A 22057-nucleotide genomic window follows, 5' to 3' on the forward strand; every position below is an offset into this window, starting at 1 on the left:
TATGGCGTCTATTTGTTTCTAATTTTTCATAAATATAAGAGCCAAAAACTAAAATTTAAGGCCAAACATTTTTTTTTTTGTAAAAAATTAAATTTTCCAAGAGTTTTCAATACATTGTAAATTGTAACTTGTAACCCAATGACCAGGTCAAAAGGGTCAATGGCTCAACCACTTGGGTTGAACAAGGTGAGTTTCAGGAAACCTGAAATTAGAAATAGAGTTGAATGGTGGCTTGAATGGTTCAACTATCTGAATCAATGACAAGTTGAAAACATTGAATTAAACATCATAAAAAATATAACCCATTTATACTCCATTTGAAAATAATAAAAATTAATTAACCATAGTAAAAATAATAAGTTACTTAAATAAAATAAAAATGATTGTTAATCATTTGTATTGATATGAATTAATTAATAAAAAGGAATAAGATAAATTAAAAACTAATATTAATTTAAAATTAATACAAAACTATCAATTATTAGTTTTGTAATTAATTTTTACTAATTCAAAACCAACTTAAGCTCCATTGAAAATAAAAAACTTAATATAATTAATTAAATTTAATAAGGATTAATAAAAACAAACTATTAATTTTAAATATAGTTCAATTAATTTAAAATCAATTTAAATTCCATTAAAAAAAGGAAAAAATACAAAAACCTTGGGTTTTCTAACAATGCTACAAAACTCCCTTGTGTTTTGACCTTAACAAAAACCTCCCCTATTTGTTTAAGAAAATGTGCAAATACCTTACTTTCATTATAATTCCAAATAAAAAAAACGCTGATGCTATGCATTATTCTTTTTTAAATACTAAATTTACCCTTAACCAATTTCATTCACATATAAATTTATTAAAACAATTTGTTTCCTTTTACTTCAACCTTTTTACTTTGATTCAAAAAGATAGGGAGAATTACTCTTTTAAAAGTGTCTGATAAAATAAATTAGTTATGAATAAAGTTGAAACTTTAAATTACATACAACAATACCTTAACAATAATAAGGGTATTTTGGTAATTATAATGTCTTATTACTAAAAAGCCAAGGGATCACTCTTTTTTTTTTTCCAAAACTATAAGAAAGGACTTTATTAGGTTCAAAACACAAAGGTAATTTATAAATTTTTATAAGAGGATGCTTTTCATAATTTTACCTAAAAATAATAACTAATAAAATTTAATAAAAATAATATTAAAATATAAACTAAAACATAAAAAATTGGACACTCTAACTATAATGCAACCTAGATTGTATTATTTTGTAATTTACATATTTATATTTATACTCCTTCGAAACTGAGCCAAAATAAAACACGTACATCTCATGGATCATGACTAGTATCCTATTAAAAAATAAAAAATAATAGTTTACCAATTTTAACGTTGGAAGGACAGGCTCATTGGCCCTAGTAATGACCCAATCACCGGTTTATCAAAAGACAACGCTATCGGTTGAGGTTCTTTTCATGACAATTCACACAGTGTACCGACAATCTATCGTTTTTGGTGGTTTTCCATGTCAATTGTTCGCACACCATCGGTTCCACATTCCAGAAACGTTTGAACCGTGAGATTGGTATTGGCCATTCACTTGTTCGAAGAAAAGAAACAGGCTATCCTGATCATGGATTGAACGGTCAGGATTAATTGATATATTTATCTGATGATTGATACACTAACGTAACGAGACCCATCAAGAGATTATCCAGTTTCTATCATTCACTTGGGTGGGCCCAGACATAATTGGGATAATATTTCTTTCTTAATTCGTGGGCCCCAGTTTAGTTGGTACTTGGTAGCTGGGGCACCTTATTAGGCTGGCTGCCTCCGAATATTTAAAGAATATTTTTTCTCAAAACCGCCGATGAATTCGATGGTCTGTCTCGGACCTCTCGGTGTGTATCCGCATTAATTCATCCAACCAGGTTTTCTTTCTCTTTTGGACTAAAATAGGACCTCGTTTACGTTTAGCGGTGTGAGCGGCTGAGGCTGGCTAGTGCTGCCCACACGGGCCGTCTTAGTTCACAAAACAACCAAACAAAGCAGCCCGTTTCATCCGTCTATTTCGTTTGGAGACAACAGGAAACGGACAAATGGCAAGGATGATTAGTTTTTGTCCCTTTTTAAATTTACTTTGTGACAAAACCCCTATTTTCAAATTCCGCCGTTACTATTCCATCAATTAATTTTGAAAGATCATGGGATTGTTTAAAATTTTCTAAATTTCTAAATTACCTTTTTTAATATTGTTTGGATTTTCATTAATCTTATTTATTAATTTTCAAATTTTAGACGTAAATATCATATTTTTTACTTTTCGGAACTTATTCATTTACTCTGAAATTTGATATATGAAAGTGTAATAATTATATTAAGAAATATATTGATATTGATGACCTTACTTTCATTTGAAATCTGAATGTAAAGAATGTTGTTCCGAATTCTAAAATTATCAAATATTCATTTTGACTCCATATGTGAGAGTTTTTATTTATTTTTTGAGAATATCATTAGAAAACAAAAAGTTATATACTTACAGCCTTGCAAAGAGATAAAAAGAAACTAATTGCATGCTTTTTTCACTTGTAAAAAAATGATATTATATTTGTTGCAATTTTAGGTTTTAGTAGATATATATTTTTTAATTTTAATTCTAATTTTCATTTTATAGAAGTTACTAAATGGATATTTTGGTAAGTTAAAACGAATAGAGGGCCTTTATGGGAATCTGAACGTTCACTGATTTTTTTGTCGCAAATGAAAATTCGGTGAAGGGTCCAAAATATGTCCGTGGCTTTCACGGCGCGTGGTGATGGCATATACTTGCGAGAGGAAGAGGATAGGCACGACCGAGCGTAAACGCGTAGTTGGCAAATGAGATAAGTTGATATTCACAGTATCTGTTCCTCTTGGTTTTTTCCACTCCACTCGAGCCCACACGCGCAGCTCTCCACCTCCACTATTAGAGCCCAATACTCCTCGTCCTGTTCGACTTCTGTTTAGAATAAAATTCGAAGAAGAAGCATGGAAGCTGATGTTTTGATTGATAGAGGAATCTGGCAGAGAAACTCCTTTTTATTGTTAATAATCTTGATATCCTTTATCTTTCGTGGTTTCGATTAGTTGATTTCATCAGGTATGTTTCCCACTTTGTTCTTCTTTTTGTATTTGTTTCTGGGTTTTTCGTATATTTTTATTTGGTGGTGTTTGGTGTGTGTTTTGATTCAACTTTCTGCAATTTCCTGCAGGGATTGGAGGGTTTTGAGAATCGAGTGAGCTGATTTTATGGTTTGGATTTTGGGGTTTTTTTATTGGTTTTGAATTTTTGGTTCTTTATTTGCGTCATGGTATCGATCGAGATGGGTTTTGGAGGTTTTAGGAAGGAAGAGTATGTAGGGGAACTGCTGTCTTTTCTTTTGGTATTGTACATTATTCCTTGGTTACTGGCTTCCACGGCGACGGCGAATGTGGTGTTGGTTGCAAACAATTTAACTATGTCGTTTGAAGACATTGAAGCTAACTTCGGTAAGTTGAATCGCCTTGCTTTTGTTTTTTTGCGATTTGATGTTGTCTCTTGATTGAGATTTCTTCATTTGCTTCAATTGGATGTGGAGTATGTTAATTTGTTGAAGCAAGATAGGTAGAAGTTATGAAATCCTTTGGTTGTTCCAGGAGGAGAACTTTGATGCTTGTAGAATATAGTAGATTAATTGTTTTCAATGTAGTTGGGATTTAAAAGTTTTTTGTAGTGTGTGTTTATCTTTTTTAAACAATTTCAGCTCCGGCGATTAAAGGATCAGGCGAGTGTGGAAAATTGTATGTGGCAGATCCTATTGATGCATGCTTGCCCTTGACAAATGAAATCGATACAGAAGAAGGTGCAAGGCCGCCATTCGTGTTGATCATCAGGGGTGGATGTACCTTCGAGGACAAAGTTAGAAGGGCACAAAATGCAGGGTTCAAAGCAGCTATTGTATATGACAATGAAGATAATGGTGCCTTGATTGCAAGTAATATTTTCATCCTTGAGATCATTTTTCTTTTTTTTTTTTCAGATATTCATGTAAATATTCCTTGATGTAGGCTTTTTTTCTCTGTTAAAAAGCAATAGTGCAATAGATATCGTAGAATTTGGTTGGGAATATTAGATTGCACTAATGCTGTCTGATTTATTTTTATTGCTGTTATCTCTATGCTAACTGGTTAGCGTAGTGGACAAAATGCAATTCAAGTTATTTTTTTTAATTGATATATAGATGCAATTATTTGGTAATATAGTATTTATTTTTATTGGTTTCTTTTAGCATCACTTGTTTTGCTAGAAGTTCTAGAACTCCATTTCTTCATTGGTGCATCTGAAATATGAGAATCCTTTGTTTATAACTCTGATCTTTATTACCAAATGAAAGGTACTGCCTCTTGTACAGAGTGAAAGTTTAGTGCACATATTGCTAAGTTAGGCTTGGAGTCTCCCCACTGTAACATAGCTCATTCATGGTCCTCACAGTCACAGGCCTTTTAAAGCACAAAATGACAAGGCAACACCCCATAATCTCCTGTATGTACATGCCATTAGAGAGGTGGGTGCTCTAACCATCACAATGGACATATTGTTCAGAAGGATCAGTTAATTATGTAGCTAATTGACCAGCTAGGTGTGAGATACACATGAATTCTTTCTATTGGGAGTCCACAAGGGTAGACTATAGAGCTTATGTGTTTTATACTTTGGTTCCCTCCTTCAAAGAGGCTATGTATGACGGCTATTCCTTCTTTGGATTTCATTAACAAAGCTTGATCTGTTACCAAGAAAAAGTTGGTAGATGATGGAGTTTGTCAGTTTTATGGTTGGTGTTGGTAGATGATGGAGTATGTAATTTCGTTTTCATACTTTTTTTGAGAGAAGCTAGCTGATTTTTCATTAAAGAGTAAGGGGGGGGGGGTACAAAGGCCTTGATGACAAAAAAAAAATACAGAACCAAAGTCCATAAATACTTGGCATTATTTTTGGAACTATACAAACATTCCCTTTCCAACCCAGATTTTGCTAAATAATCTGTCGCTTGATTTAACTCTCTGGGTAGCCATCTGAAGCTACATTGCAAACAGGAGGATACCTCACAAATTTCTAACAACAAGTGGGAGAGCTTCCAGGGTCTAGAGGCATGTCCAGATGTCCATTTTGTTGAATTTCTTGAGTTGCCTTCCATTGCTAGGGGCCCAAACTGCTGCTTTTTGGTGATTCTGGGACCTTCAAGGAGAGCTCAAATCTCTGATTCAGCTGCATCTTCTGCCTTGGAAGGGCCACTATACACCCAAACCAAGACACCGTTAGATCTGTGCAAAAAGACCCCAATTGCAGCTTTGGAGAGAACATCATGAGCCTTTCCGAGATTTCCATTGAAGATGGCATATTCTGGAGGTGAATTGGGGAAGTCAGCATTAATTCTGACCAATTTCTCTGCAAGTCATCCAGGTTGAAACAGGCAAAGATTTAACTGGTCACCATCCAGCTATTAAGTTGAGCTCGTACTCGACCTCTTAGAGTCTCCAAGGAAGAGTAGCTCTCTTCCCCTCCAGAATATTGGGTGTTTTTTAGGAATTCAAATGGACATATTATTGCTTTATACTCAGGGGTCCTGCGGGACTAGGGGCAACCAAGAAATTTAAGTGGCTGACTGCTGACCTCAAATATAGTTGTAAGTATTCAATGGGAAAGGAGATTGGTAAATGGGACTGGCAAATTCTTTGGCTAAGTAAGGAATAACTAGATATCATTTGTATTAGGCTCAATCATTATTTGTTTCATGTAGTTCAAGTGGGAGATAAAAAGAGAATATCATGTGTGTGTGTGTGATGAGAAACAATTATTCTCATCAGCAGACTCTACTGCCCATCCAACTACATTTCAAATGGGAGAGAATGGAAAAAGGGAGGACAGTTTCAGATGGTGATTAGATGGAAAGAGGGAGGACAGTTAAATGTAAGAGGTATAAACCTCCTGAGAACAAGGAGGCACAAACCTCTTAAAGAGGAGGAGGAAGAAGAAAAACAAGAGGAAAGGGATCTCATTTTGTTTTTTGGTTTCATTGTTAGGAATTATCTTTTCCATTAAGAAGATTGAAGATGCATAACACTTTTGTTCTCTCATTGCTTCTATCCTTACTATTCTCTTTTTGATAGTTCCTCCTCCAAGGACTGAAGGTACTTTAAGAATACTGCTCAACCTGAAGGGTTGATCCTGTTGTAATACCCTCTGCAATAGGGTTTGGGTCCTTGCTCAAATCAGTTCTTAATCTTAAGGTCTCTGAATTCTAGGTTTGCTTCCCTTTTGATAACTTTCAACTTCTCATGTGCTCCTAATATTGAATCCCCTTCTTTTACTTCAACTTCATTGAGACAATGGACACGATTTCTTGTCTAAATTTTGTTTTTCTAAGAAATGCTTGGCAAGTCGGATATAAGAATAACAAACATCTTCTGCAAATATTGTTTTCTTCAAAAAGATGATTGGAAAGTTGGATATAAGAATAACAAACATCACTTGTAGAGTGAGGTGAATCTCTTTGCATGAAACGTTACCTTATTGAGGAAGATTTTATGGAGGTTTCTGCCCTTCACAATTTGTTGGATTGTTTAGAGTGAATTCCACTCAAACATCCTTGAAGAGTCTTCAAGAGAATAGTTTGTTCTCGTTAGAGGTTTCACCCCACTCAACTTCAGGGCAACCGAGTGGAGGCTAAGTTATCCAGAAATGCTGGCCAAGGTTTTTTGGGAACAGACTGCGATTCTAGATTATTGTCTTGCTAAAGAAGAAGAATTCTGAACTATAAAGGAAGTGACAGTGAATCCAGATGGGGAAGTTAGAGACCGACTCAGAGTTCTGGAGTGCAGCTTGGTTGGGCACTTCATTAATTCCGACCCAGAAGTGGAGAAGATTGAGGAGTGGGCCATTGCTGAATGGCGACCTGAGAAACCTTTTTGGGTAAGAAGACTGAACACTGGTTTTTTTCTGTTCACTTTCAAAAGCGAGGAGGCAAGCAATATCCTGTTGAGAGAACAAAATACAACTCGTGTGCCTGACCTCTGAATTGGGAGATGGAATCCTTTAGTTGGAGCTATTAGAAATTTGGGTCCTTTAAACATGGGTTGGACCGTTGTTTTTGGGATTCCCCTGCATGCGTGGAGCTTCCAAACCTTTAAGGCCGTGGGAGACGCATGTGGAAGATTCAGGTCTGTTGATTCTAGAACACTTTCTTGGAAGAAGGTGGATTGAAAATATGGAGACATGGAGTGAGGAGGCCAAGAAGGTCTGGTAGTGTTCCAGAGTTTGTGGGGGGGAAGACGAACAGACAGTTCAAAGGGAAAGGAGGTGAGGTTGAAGATGAGGGTATTTTTGGAAATCAATTTAATATTAGTGCATCTAGGGACTTGTGCTTGGGCAACATTAAGAATAATGAGGGAAGTCCCAAAAAATATCAGAAGTGGTGGGGCCCATGCAATATTGAATGATGAGAAGACTTTAAACTTAAATGGGGCAGAGACAATGAGTCCCTTATTTTTATTAAAAGACAGTGGTGTTAGGGGAGAGGAGAGTTCGGGGGTCCACGTCAAAGGAGAAATTAAAGGGAGGGTAGGGGAGTTGAAAGAGAGAGCGGAATCAGGACTGTCAGAAGACAAAGAGGCGTCTTGGGGAGGTAAAAGAAGGTGAGGGCTTGAACGAGGTTCAAGTTTTGAAAGACAGCGCAGTCAAGAAAGCTGGGGAAACTTTGAAGACTCCTCGTTTCAGGCTGGGGGTTTGAAAAAGAGAAAATTTAAGCAGAGCCGAAGAGCTGGGCATGTGCTTTAGTCTGAAGATCTGTGGAAATGTATTGTGCGTAAGAACTGGGAAGAGACAGATCCAAGTGGAAGCAAAATGCCCTTATTACTGTAAATGCATTATTATACACATTTTAAGTTCTGACTTTACCCTTCACTACTTCCTAACAACTTTTAGAAGAGTAGTTCTCTACTCTTTTCAGGTGGAATAAGGTAAATAGGCTGAAGTGAAGAAAAGAAATGAAAATATGTTTTCCATCTGAAAAAGTAATAGAAGGAGGTATTTGCATCTTTTTTTCAAAAACTATAAGGGAACTTTTTGTTAGGGTCAAAGCATGGGGGGAGTTTATAAGATTGTCAAAAACCAAGGGGAGTTTTTTATAGTTTTCCCTTTATCTTAGATACAATTTTGCATTAGATATATAAAGGCTTGTCTTTTGATATAATTTAACAATGGATGGATATGGCATTGAACAGAACAGAATGACAAACAATATTCATGTAGCCTACCCCATATGGTTGGGACCAGTTTTCTGAAAATTGTATCTAAGAGAGTACAATACAGGAAAGACAATGAGAGATAACCTCTCTTATCTCTCCCCTTGATGTAAAGTCAAAAGCTTACAACTGTGCCCAAAAGATTTATTTTCTCCCCACTTTGTTTGGCTTGAGCATCAGCCATTGAATTTTCAGTTGTTTTCACCCATTGTATCCTTCCATATCCTTAGTGATCCATCTAAATTTATTCTTCTCATTGTTGTACCTCCACATCTTGAAGAGTGATGATAGTATGGAGTTGAGGAACCTCGGAAGACAAAGATGGAATTGTATCTCTTTTTGTTATGTTTCTGTTGTTACGTATTGTCTTAACACCTGTCAAGGATGTACTTTTTGTTTTTAATGAAAATTTCTTTATCCGTATAAAAAAAATTTTTGTACCTCCACATCCTAGCTTCCTCACTTTGAAGCCAAGTCACTACCAATTTGGAGTCCCTTTCAACAATTAGCTTCTTCATGTTCATAATTCCATCCCTTTGCACCCCTTCCATCACTGTCATAACTTCAGCCCTTAACAATCTCCCTCCCAGTTGGACCTGAAAATAGAGCAATTACCTACCCTCATCCCTGAAAACTCCTCTAATTTCTGACAAACCTGGACTTCCCAATCTACATCTATCGAAATTTAGTTTGATAAACCCTCTTTCCAGTGGAGACTAAGCAGGATTGACTATTTGTTTATTGACTTTTGAATTCACCCCCTCTTTCCATTTTCTAATAATGTCATCAACAGATACATGTGACAAGGCTTCCAAGGATTTAAAACAATGAGCCATTCTAATCATGATAGTTTCAGTTAAGGTTATTTCTATTTGTTTTTTTTTGGATATTGTAGAGAAAGTTGAATTGAATCAAATCATGAATCCTATCATTTAAATCATAAGATTATTTCTATTTTTTGCAAACTTGTCAAAAAATTAAATATAGATATACTAAAAAAGGCTAAGGATATATTTGGAAAATAAATACTTATTTTTAAGTTCTTGTTCAAATAAGTACTTATTAGTGTTTGGGAGTTGTTTTCTCAAACCACTTATGCTTATTTTAATGCTTATTTGTGTTGCAGTGTTTGATGAGCCACTTATCCCATAAGTACCTATCTTTGCAAAATGATAGCCACTTATACTTATTTAAAGCACTTAACATAGCCATATATTGGATAAACACAAAGACAAATTAAAAATAAATAATTAAATACTTATCCCATAACTGAACCTGTTTACATGTTCACTATAATAGTGGTGTGAAGAAGAGAGGAGGGGAAGAGAGAAAGGGAGGAGGAAAAAAAGAAGAGAGAGAGAGAGAGGAGGGAGACTAAAGAGAAAAATAAATAAATAAATAAGGAGAGGTGTGGTGGTTCAGGAAGGGCTCATTTATGATGGTGAAGGTAGTGGTGGTGGTTCTGTGGAAGGGTGCTCGATTGCCACCATTGGTTTGGGTCTCCGCTGGAGTAGTAAACAGTGGTATTCTTTTGAAGATGGGTAGTCCCTGGAAAATGAACAAAACACTGGGGACAATCTTGTCAAAAAAATAAATAAGTACTTATTGAATAAGCACTTAAAAAAGCAACCCAATTCTGACTTAATTTTTAAGTGCTTATTTTCAAAATAGGCACTTATTCTATTTTTTTTGCCAAACATGAATAGGCGCTTATTTTCCATTTATTGTGTGGTCCCACCACTTAAAATAAGTGCTTATTCGAGTAAGTACTTATTTTAAGTGTGATGTGGGCGCCAGCAGCAGCAACAATTTAGTGTTCTCATCCTATCTTATCTATTCAATATTCTTACCTTATCTGCTTTCAGTAGCAGGGATTAGTAGGGGTTTTATCTATTCAGTGTTCTTATCTTATTAGTTCAGTAGTATGGATTAGTAGGGAGTCTTATCTTATCTTATCAGTTCAGTAGGATAGATTAAGGGAGTCTTATCTCATCTTATCTTATCAGTTCAGTAGGATAGTTTAGTAGGGAGTCTTCCTAATTAATAAGGAGTCTTCCTAAAAGTAGGACTCTTATCTCTTGTAATCTCCTATTTAAGGAGCTGAGAATATTGAATAAAGGCATCGAAAATTTCAGTCAAGAAAGAGAGCAAGGAGAGTTAGGTGATCTCTTGGATAAATCACCATTAGGGCGCCAAGATAGGTTCATCAAGAGCAGGGAGGAACAAGGGAAAACAGGAGGTTTTCCCCGTGGACCTGTGACGAGATCCTATTCTTGGGCCCATAACAATTTGGTATTAGAGCAAGGCGTCATGGGTGACCTTGAGCAGTTGACGACTAGGGTTCATGAACTAGAGCTCAAGATCGTGGAAAACAACTTGGAGGTGCGCGAGATCAAGGACAACGTCCGAGAATTAAGGCGCTTGATGGAGTTGTACTTTTCCAGCAAGGAAAGGAACCCGGAAGGGTCTGCAACCACAACCGGCCGCTGACTAGACATGGCAGAATCGTCCGGCGAGCAGCAGGTCGTTGCCCTAGCGCAGGTTAATAACACCTAGAATGTTCCGATTAAGCAGGAATCCGGTATCGTCGAGGATTCAATCGACGAGAGTTCAAAGAAGAATAAGAGCAACTACTCCAAGGTCGTCATTGCTAACCTCAACGTCGACCCTCCCGAAATCGACGACGATGACTGTGCCTCCATCGCTCCTGATTTCACCAGGAGCATTAAGGACGAAAATTGTGGGGAGAAAAGTACCTCAGTATGTAAAGACGATGTGGTTGATGCCACAGAAGGAGAAGCTAAACGGTTAAATAAACCGGGGAAGTGTCGTTCAAGAATTAACAAGGGCAAATGTTCTCTTGAATGTGGGCCTGATACGGATGCCGATCAACACTGTCAAGGGGCTCTAGCATCCCGTGAGGAAAAAGTCAATAGCCTTAAAAACTGGTTTGGTTCATGTTGCAAGGAAGATGCCTAAAAATGCCCATGCACATTTTATACTTGGCCTAATGTATTAGAGGTTGGGTCAGCCACAGAAGGCAGTGCCAGCATATGAAAAGGCAGCAGAAATATTACTTTGGAGTGAGGAAGAGATTGACAGGCCTGAGTTACTTTCTCTGGTTCAAATTCATCATGCACAATGCCTCCTGCTAGGAAGTACAATTAATCATTGTGCCGATAAAGAACTCACGCATGAAGAACTTGGAGAAATTATTTCTGAGTTGAAGGAGTTAGTGCAGTCAGATATTAGACAAGCATCTGTCTGGAATACACTTGGTTTATTACTTATTAGAACCGACTGTCTACAGAGTGCTATATCGGTTTTATCCTCTTTGTTGTCTATTGCTCCTGACCACTTGGACTCCCTTGCAAATCTTGGGTTTGCTTATCTTCAAAGTGGTAGTTTGGAGCTGTCAATGAAATGTTTTCAAGATTTGATTCTAAAAGATCAAAACCATCCTGCGGCCCTAATCAATTACGCATCTCTTCTTTTGCGTAAATATGGTTCAGTTGTTGCAGGTGCTGGGGCAAGTGCTGCTGAAGGAGCTTGTATGCCTCATGTTGCGGCTGCAAATGTTGCAAAAGAGTGTTTGTTAGCTGTAGTCAGATCAGATCCTAGGGCTGCACATATCTGGGTGAATCTTGCTAATGCATGCTATTTGGCTGGTGATCATAGAAGTGCTTTTAGGTGCCTGGAGAAGGCAGCAAAATTGGAGCCTAATTGCATGTCAACTTGATATGCTATTGCGCTTCATCGTATCAAGGATGCAGAAAGGTCTCAAGATCCCACTGAACAACTTTCATGGGCTGCGAATGAAATGGCTTCAATACTCAGAGAAGGGGACTCTGCAACAATTGAGCTTCGGATAGCATGGGTAGGACTTGCCATGGTTCACAAGGCTCAGCATGAAATTGCAGCAACGTTTGGAACTGGACATAATGATTTGACGGAAGTGGAAGAGCGAGCTCTGTACACACTAAAGCAGGCAATAGAAGAGGATCCAGATGATGCGGTTCAGTGGCACCAACTTGGCCTTCACAATCTTTGTACTCTACAGTTCAAGACATCTCAGAAGTACCTTAATGCTGCAGTTGGCCGCAACAAAGAATGCAGCTACGCATGGTCAAATCTTGGTATCTCACTGCAGTTGTCTGAGGATGAACCCTCTTCATTGGAACCCGAACTAGGAGGGCAAAATCATGCCACCTATCCGGGATTCCTTTGATTGTGTTTCAAGACACCCATCCTGAATTTGAGCTTGAGGACAAGCTCGTAGTCCAGGAGGGGAGTAATGATGTGGGCGCCAGCAGCAGTAGCAGTAATTTAGTGTTCTCAGCAGCAGCAATTTAGTGTTCTCATTCTATCTTATCTATTTAGTATTCTTAACTTATCTGCTTTCAGTAGCAGGGATTAGTAGGAGTCTTATCTATTCAGTGTTCTTATCTTATCAGTTCAGTAGTATGGATTATTAGGGAGTCTTATCTTATCAGTTCAGTAGGATAGATTAAGGGGGTCTTATCTTATCTTATCTAATCTTATCAATTCAGTAGGATAGATTAGTAGGGAGTCTTCCTAATTAGCAAGGAGTCATCCTAAAAGTAGGACTCTTATCTCTTGTAATCTCCTATTTAAGGAGCTAAGAATATTGAATAAAGGCATAAAAAATTTCAGTCAAGAAAGAGAGCAAGGAGAGTTAGGTGATCTCTTGGACAAATCACCATTAAGGCGCCAAGATAGGTTCATCAAGATCAGGGAGGAACAAGGGAAAACAGGAGGTTTTCCCCGTGGACCGACCCGTGACGAGATCCTATTCTTGGGCCCATAACAAAGTGTTCCCAAACAGGGGCCAAATATTTACAGAAAGGTAATTTTACCCTATTTTTAATCAATATCTACCATATGTGTACCTAAAACAATAGAATTTACCACTTGTACACTAGAAGTCCATGATGATAATAATCAAGTTTACTTATAAAAAAAATTCAAGTTTGATTTGAAAATCAAATAATCCACATATAATGGCTATTTATCCTATATATAATGAAAAATAAACTCAATATATTGTCTTAATTTGTGTAAATAAGTCAATTTCTCGTAAAGTCTTCAAAACCAAGTCACCCCTGACAAAACTAAATATAAACCAAAAAAACAAAGTGAACTAATTCTTAATTGAATTGATTAAAAAAAGATTCGAATAAAAGCCCTTGGGTTTCATGATTGAAATCATGAATTGTATCATAAATCGTAAGATTTTGTAAACAGTGGAGAACTAATTCTTAAACTGTACGTCTTTCATGTAACTATTGTCATCCTCCTTGTTATAACATTTGAATAAATATCTAATTGGAAGAAACAAAATTGAAATCAGTTTGACTTTCATGCATACTGGAAAAAAAACATATCGGATTAGAAACCCAGTTAGTAATATGGATATACATAATGCAAACATAAATTGATGTACAATGAAAGAGGGAAAAGAAAATTAGGATAACTACAAACAGAAGTTAGAGGATTAAACTAATTATGGTAAATATACTGTTTGTTGAAGGAACTAAATGTCTTGTTCTTGTTATAAATATGGTTGGGTTGTTGAGTCCTAGTGTTGCATGTAAGGTTCAAGATATCGAGGGGTGTATCAATACTTTGAACCTTGTATATTTTTAAATTTTTACTTTTTTTTTTGAAAATTTCAGAGGGGCCCTATTTTTCTGTCTTTTAATTATTAAAAAAAAGTTTCTGAAAATACCTTAAAATAGGCGTACCATCTAGTAAAAGATATAATATGATTAGGGCTGCAACTTGGGTTGGCTTGAGTTAGCATTGTACACTATTTTGTGCTCGGGTCTATGGGCTGGGCCCATTCAAATTTGAAAAAATCCCAACTTGAGCCCATCCAAGTTGCACTCCTAGATACGAAACACCTGATATGGGTCATATCCATTGTTCATAGAATTGGACTGGTCATAGAACTGGAGAAGGGAGAGGTTCACGGGTCAGAGGTTCAACCGGGGGCGAACCGTGATGATGTTGCATTTATGTATATATATTATGGGCCATATATTCATCAAAAAAATTATGGGTCATATAAATGCTATATATAATATATTTTACAACTTTTAATATACTTAAATATGATAAATGGATGGAAAATTCCTTAATTTTTAAAGCAAATGACCAAGTTTCAAGTCTCTTAATTTACATTTTCTTTAAAATATGTGTGTAAGAAAGTAATATATACAATAAAGTCATTAAATAGCACAAATAAAGATGTGGTTTAGTGGTAATTAAGCAATATATAAAAATAAGAGATCATGGGTTCAAATCTTGTCACACTCAATTTAGAATTTTAATTACTCAGTGACCTAGGCAGTTTCATGAAACCAGGACCCATTCAACAGTTTTCTGGTTAAATCAGATGGTTAGCCAATTTTCACCAGGTTTTTAGACATTATGGTTCTTGGGGTGTGATCGAACCGGCCAGCCCCCGGGTCACGGTCAACCAATCCAACCGGCCGGTCTGGTCCGGTTTTCTAAACACTGGTCATATCATATTGAAAATTTGAACCTTGGCTTGTCTAATTTCTTTTTAATGAGCAATGTGTCATGCCAGACATGCATCCAAGTCCGATGCTCAATGGATTCTTGAGGGTACTTGCACATTTCCTTTTTTATCTCCTTGCTTATTTGACAATGAATAACTAATATATACGAGATGAATCCATTTTTTGTAGGTGTATAGTGTTAGAATTCGTTTATCAAATATATATATATATATATATATATATATATATATATATATATATATATATATATATATATGGGTGTGTCTGGGAATCCATGTGTTCTCATCTTCCCAAGTCAAGACTCTTGGGCACACATCAGATTCTGACTACTGTGTCTGTCCATGCAAAAGACTGTTCTTTAAGAGGATTGTTTGAAACTTAGCATATTCCTATTACAAAATTTGTTTGATCTTTTAGGAAGTATCTTGGCAAATCTACAATCTGGTATTACTGTTCTAATCTGACTTCCTACTATTTTAGGTCCAATTCTACTTTTACATTTGTTAGAAACTTGTACAGTGATGGTCATGTTTTTGAAGGCAATTATTAGAGCATATTATGTATGCTGTTAGGTCTGGAAATTTACACATCCACTAGGTTAGATGATGTAAGCTGCAAATTCTGTTATTTATACTTGGTATATATTTAAAATAATAACTTAAGCCATTGGAACCCTCTTTCCCCACAAAAAAGATGGCATTCCTTGCAAATTTAGAAGCACCTTGACATTAATCTTTTTCACTATACCAAATTTTGGTACCTTTCTTAGAGCAATTTAAGTTCTATTAAAGGATAACTATATCATACATTCTTATGTTGTGGAATCTTTACTATTTCTAATCCATGATTCTGTTGAAATTGCAGTGGCAGGAAGTGCAGTAGGTATTAAAATACATTCTATATTTATCTCCAAAGCTGCGGGTGATATACTAAAGCAGTATGTTGGCTGTCCTAATATGTTGTGGAATCTGTACTTATTTCTAATCCATAATTCTGATGAATTGCAGTGGCAGGAAGTGCAGTAGGTATTAAAATACATTCTATATTTATCTCCAAAGCTGCGGGTGATATACTAAAGCAGTATGTTGGCTGTCCTAACATGGAGCTGTGGATTCTTCCAACATTTGAAAATTCTGCCTGGTCTATCATGGTCATCTCATTTGTTTCTCTACTGGCCCTGTCTATTGTGCTGGGTACTTGTTTCTACATTCGCAGACACCATCTGAGACGAGAACAGCCTCAAACTCCTCATGTTAGGGAGTTTTATGGCATGAGCAGTCGTTTAGTGAAAGCAATGCCAAGCCTCATATTCACAACAGTTTTAGAAGATAACTGTACTTCAAGTACTTGTGCCATATGCCTTGAAGACTACACAGTGGGCGAGAAACTCAGAGTGCTACCATGCCGTCATAGTACGTACCTCTGACTGTACCAAACATGGTACTTTTTATAAATATTAAGTTTCATCAGGAAAAATATGGTAGGGGAGAATACAAGAAATGCTGTCAATAGGTTGGGTTTGGTCCAGATTAAGGTAGACCTGGTCTTGAATTGATTAATGTATATGTTAAGAAACCTAGAACTGACCCAATTATTAATCAAGATCAAAAGAGCTGTCTTAGTAAGACCCGATTATAATTGACAGTTCTTTTTTTAACCTGTAATTTGACAATAAACTTGCTCATTTATTAAGTTGACACATTTGGGTATGATAATATGAAACTATTATAAGTGTACCATGAGGGGTATCTTTGTACTATAAAGTTGGTTTGGGTATTAATCAGTTCAGGACATAATATTTGCATAGTATGTCCTGAACAGGACATAATATTAAAACCCATAACTGATCCGATTATAATTGAAGAAATAGTTGGTTAGCCACGAGTGTGGGGTTCTATACCCACACTCAGGCTCTAGTGTGTGTGGTTTCATACCCACACCTAGTTGTTTCTAATTTCTTTTATTAGTGGTTTCTAATTTCTTTAGTTTCTAATTTCTGTAATTAGAGGTTTCAAATTTCTGTTAAGTTGGGCTGGATGGTCTTATTGTTTCTATTTTTTGTTTATTTCCTATTCTTGTAAGGATCCTAAAAGCTATAAATAAAGGTGTATGGGGCAGCAGATTATTCACCACTGAACCCCTTCTTTCTTTTCTCCTCTCTTAACTCTCTCTCTCTCTCTTTTCTTCTTTCAAACCTGTAATACAGTAATTAATTCTTCTTCTTCTTTCAAGTTGGTATCAGAGCCTTAGATCTAGGGTTTCTTATGTGGATTTAATTTAGCCAACCACATGAGAATTGTTTAGGGATGAAAGTTCAAAAAGATCCTTATTTCGGCTGATTCTTGGAGGTTGCAAGAAGGCTTTAGCAGCTGTCCTAAGATTGGAGAGAGTTTCTTGTAATCAGGAAGAATTAGGCAGGAATTGAGTGATCAAGATCGATTCTTGATCAAGATTGGAGGTGCCAATCAGTATTTTTTTTCTCGGTTCTTTGATCAAGATTCAAGGTGCTGACAGTAATCAATTGATCAAGTTTGAAGACTAAAGGTAGCGATCGGTTTTCTGGGCTTTTGTCTTCATAAAATAAGTACATTTTCTTGAGATTGATATTCAAAAGGACTTTGTTATTCATTAAGAGAGGTACGGATAGAAAATCTCAGGACTGATATCAATCCTAGGACAATAGTTGACTGTTATCTAACTGCAAAATCATTGTCCTAGGTTAGCTGTTATCAACCTTGAAATATAGTTTTTTCTTGTCACAATAGTTTAAAGCCTCTTCTTAACTTAGAATGGAGTACAAGAACCAAGGGGAAGGTGCTTTTGGGACTGGTTGTTCAGGTAACATGACTGAAAATACCTTTTAGATTACAACTGTTAAGTTTGATGGATCAAACTACTTGGAATGGGCCCAATCAGCCATGATGGCTATTGGGGGTAGAGGAAAATTGAACTTCTTGCTAGGGGATGTGAAAGAACCCTCCAAGGAGGACCCTACTTATGCTAGTTGGGTCCAAGAAAAGTTTTTTATGATGACATGGCTACGCAACTCTATGTAGCCACACATTAGCCGAAACTACTTGTGGGCCAAAACAACTAAGGAAATATGGGATGTTATGAAGGAAACTTACTCTCAGCCTCTTAATGTTGTTAGGGCTTATGAGCTAAAATGTGAGGTTAAAAATCTGAGGCAAGGAGAGAAGCAGGTCTCTGTTTACTTTTTAACCTTAAAACCCTTGTGACATGAAATTGACCATCTTGAAACAATTGAGTGGGAGAGTCAAAAAGATGCACAAACATATAGGAAGCAGGTTGAAACTAATAGAGTTTTTGAGTTCCTAACTGGTTTGAACTCTGAATATGACATTGTGAGACAACAGTTGTTGACAAGAGATAGTGTGACTTTATCACAAGTCTATTCCCTAGTGCATAGTGAAGAAACTAGGAGAAAGGTTATGTTGTAGCAACAGCCCTCCGAATCAGCCTTGATAGCAGTTAGGCCTAAATTTTGTGGGGGGGGGGATAAGGAGAAGAAGGAAGCTAAGAAGGACTTAGTATATGAACACTGCAAGAAACCTAAGCATACTAAGGACACTTGTTGGAAGTTGCACCCTCATCTAGTTCCAACAAAGCTCAGAAATAAGAAAGGGAATGTTAATATGGCTGCCAACACTGATAGTACAACTTCATCAGGCACAAGAGACACTCCTCTAGATACCCTAGTTGTAGTCCGAGTTGCTCTGACTCAGCTAGAAAATGAATTTAGTAATTCAGCTCAGCCTACATCAGCTCAACAACTTACTTCAGCCCTTGCTCATACAGTGTATTTTTCAGGATCTAGAAACGAAGAAGGTGATTGGGATTGGCCATGAGATGAATGGAGTCTACCTGTTGGAACATTTACAGGGAGAGCAGAGTGAAGCAGGGAAATTGTTTGTTTCTCAGTCTTGTAGTAAGTTTATGCTTTGGCACAATCACTTAGGTCATTTATCTTTTAGGTCTTTAAATAGTCTTTTTCCAAACTTGTTCGAGTTAGTAGAAGTGTCTGGGTTAAAATGTGAAAGTTGTGAATTTGCAAAACATAGTAGATTATCTTATCCTTTAAGTAATAAAAGAAACAACATTCCTTTTGAGATTGTGCATACCGATATTTGGGGGCCCTACCATACTCCCACCATGGGGGGGTACAAATATTTCTTATTATTTGTTGATGACTACTCTAACAATTCAGTCTCTTTGGTTTGATTGTAATGGTCTATCTGACCATCCACAGTCCTAAATACAAGGGAAGCCTACTGCTCCAAATGTTATCCTATTGGAAAAAAGAGTTACCAAATCTGGAGTAGATGAGCATCTGTACCTCCAACACAGATCATTGCACCGTCTTAAGTCTTTGTGCAGTGAATGCACCAACACGTTTGTTGACCATTTTTTGGTTGAACATGTTTGCTGACCTGGGGTATGAGATAATGTGTAGTGATTCAATACAAAGGGTACAATTCCTTTTAAGGAATCTTGTTCGCTTCCAATTACCATCCTACTGATGTTGAGGAGTTTTCAAACTTGGGACTATGCGCCAAGAACGTCATCAATACCAGAGAGACCACAGTTCCCCAATCACATATAGAGATTAATGGGCAAATATTACATATGAATATCAATGGGCCATCAATACATCATGTTTGGGGATTATGATGGATGAAATTTGTATAAAAGTATCTTGGCATTCCAGTTCTCCCAAGCTCCTGCAATATAGCTAAGGAGCATCTATAGTCAATTAATAATCATTTTGTTTGTTTCTAGACTTTTTTTGTTTTTCTTTTCTGTAGTCCAGACTATATTTTTATGTTAGATAAAGAAGAATGTTATCTCCTGTTAGCATTTTTAAATAAACTGTTCTATTCTGTGCACGTTTCCACTGATCCATTATGTTTGGATTGTTTCTATCGGGGCACCTGTTGATAATGGGCATGGGCCTTGGGTGAAATGTTACATTGATTTAATGTTACTTATGTATCAATATGTATGACTATTCCCCTTTATTCACCAAATCCTTGATGTTTTAAACTTGGAATTTCACAGTAGAAGATAAAGGAACAAGTGTTGAGTGTCGACTATTCACCACTAGTTGAATGTTGTGTGGTGTTTAGTATCTCGGTTAATATGATCCTGCTTGGCATCCTTGTCTGTATTACCTCTGGCAGTCTAGGTACCCAAACTGATTTATCATGGTTTTGTTTTTGCCTCGTATTTGAAGATACAAGACTTCAGGAGGTTAAAATACAAGGAATTATTTTGGATAGGGTAGGAGATATTCTAGAAGTTGCTGTTATTTGTCTAGGTTTGGAGTTATAATAAGATAACACAGTGACTATCCAAGTGACATTTCTATTTGTGAATTGCTACGCTACCCCATGCTTCATGCCAAACTGACAACATTTGGGATTTCAGTTCAGGGTTCACTTATATCCACTACAGTTTCTGGAAAAAACCAAGTTTTTTAGCTTTATATTTAATATTACTCATATGTCTAATAAACTATACATTCTTGGTATTTCAACAGAGTTCCATGCCTTCTGTGTTGATGCTTGGCTTACCACATGGAGAACGTTTTGCCCAGTTTGCAAGAGAGATGCTAGGACAAGCTCTGGTGATCCTCCAGCTTCTGAGTGCACTCCATTGCTTCCATCAAGGTCAGCTTCTGTTGCATCCTTTTCTGGATTGTCATCTGCCAGATTGTCATTCGCAGCATCATCAGCCATAAGAATAGCTCCATCATCATCACGACCGCCATCTTCCAGATCGTCGTTCACAACATCTTCAGCCATACGAATAGCTCCACCGTCATCACGGTCACCATCTGTCTCTCGTACTCATACCCTCTCCACCACTCCCTATGTACAACATTCTTTTAGATCTTATAGCAACTCTCCCTCTCCTGCCCTCTATTTAAGCAGCTCAAGAGACCTCAGGAATGCGTCTTCTCAAAGATCTCATGCCTCCCACCTAGTTTCACCACACTCCTTGGGCTACCCTTCTTTATCACCTCTTAACTCGAGATACATATCACCCTATATTCCAAGTTCAAGCAATGCCTCACCAAGTTATATTGGGTCATCCAGCCACCAACAGTATCTGCGGCGTTGTAGCGAGTCAGCAGCAAGCTTTTCTCCTTTTGCATCTGCTCAATCTCTTCCGGGTTGTTGAATCCATGGCATCATGAAGAGTAATGGGTGGATATGGCAAATACTTTATGAAGAGTCATTGCTAATGTTTTAAGCAGATTGATGAGTTGCGGATGCTACCCAGATCCCTTCAACTTCTACCAGATACCTTTGGGGCGAAACGTCATGTGTGTGCTCTGATTTGACTGGTTGATGACTTCGCGGTAAACTTTCTTGTTCATTGGGTGATTGCTGATTGGTGGCTTTCTGATGCAGCAATAGGGCTACACCATATGTACACTGTAACATAAGATCAGGTTTTCTGGTATTCTGCGGGTATTCTAGTCCCAAGTGACTGCTCTCGAATTCTTACTGATCTTAAGCTATTCTGTTCATGCCTATTGTTCTTACATTGAGCCTTCTTTTTTCCCGACTTCCTGTGAAATGATGGTGCGATTTCATACCAACCTTCAGTTGTGCTATGTTAGTCTTTTGTATCTGTTGGTACAATATCAGACTCATGATACAGATTTCGACATCTACAGGATAAAAGTGTTCTGTAGTCTTTTTTGGTTTAATTGTGTGAATATGAATCATTGAAGTTAGTGAACAGCGTAACCTGGCATTGGCCCAGATGCTAAGCAAAAATCCGGTTGGTTGTGCAATTTAACTTGGGCTAGGGGTGGTGTAGCATACTTGGCTTCAACATTTTCAACTGTGATACAAGGTTAGACTTTCTTCTCTAGTTGCAGTCCCCAAACAAACGCAAAATGGTGTTCCTATTAGCATCTTTAAATACTCCGATCCATGAATTTTACAGATTTCTGAAAGAGAAAATTTCTTTTGAATGAGGTTACTAACTTTGCATTTAAATATCAGCAATTTCTCTTATATACATTATCCACTATCAGCAAATTCTTATCTTTAAACCTTGATCGGGTCATGAATTACACTGGCAGTTGGATCGTTCAGCCCGTGAAAAGTATTAAATAACTGGGACCCAAAAAGC

At 36.9% G+C, this 22057-nt stretch overlaps 1 protein-coding gene and 1 pseudogene across 1 annotated transcript; both read left to right on the plus strand.

Moving 5' to 3' along the window:
• Window positions 1–2850: 2850 nt before the first annotated feature.
• Window positions 2851–21696, plus strand: LOC148852554 (receptor homology region, transmembrane domain- and RING domain-containing protein 2-like). Its single transcript, XM_088945114.1, has 6 exons — window positions 2851–3141; window positions 3254–3530; window positions 3785–4015; window positions 15752–15769; window positions 15895–16299; window positions 20448–21696. The coding sequence occupies exons 2-6, from the start codon at window positions 3350–3352 to the stop codon at window positions 21089–21091; spliced, it is 1479 nt and encodes a 492-aa protein (XP_088801240.1). The 5' UTR covers window positions 2851–3141; window positions 3254–3349; the 3' UTR covers window positions 21092–21696.
• LOC148852555 (uncharacterized) lies at window positions 10632–12668 on the plus strand (annotated as a pseudogene).
• Window positions 21697–22057: the final 361 nt, after the last annotated feature.

This window comes from Nelumbo lutea, chromosome 5 (assembly GCF_056320005.1).
Source record: "Nelumbo lutea isolate HS-2025 chromosome 5, American lotus-T2T, whole genome shotgun sequence".
Taxonomy (NCBI): Eukaryota; Viridiplantae; Streptophyta; class Magnoliopsida; order Proteales; family Nelumbonaceae; genus Nelumbo; species Nelumbo lutea.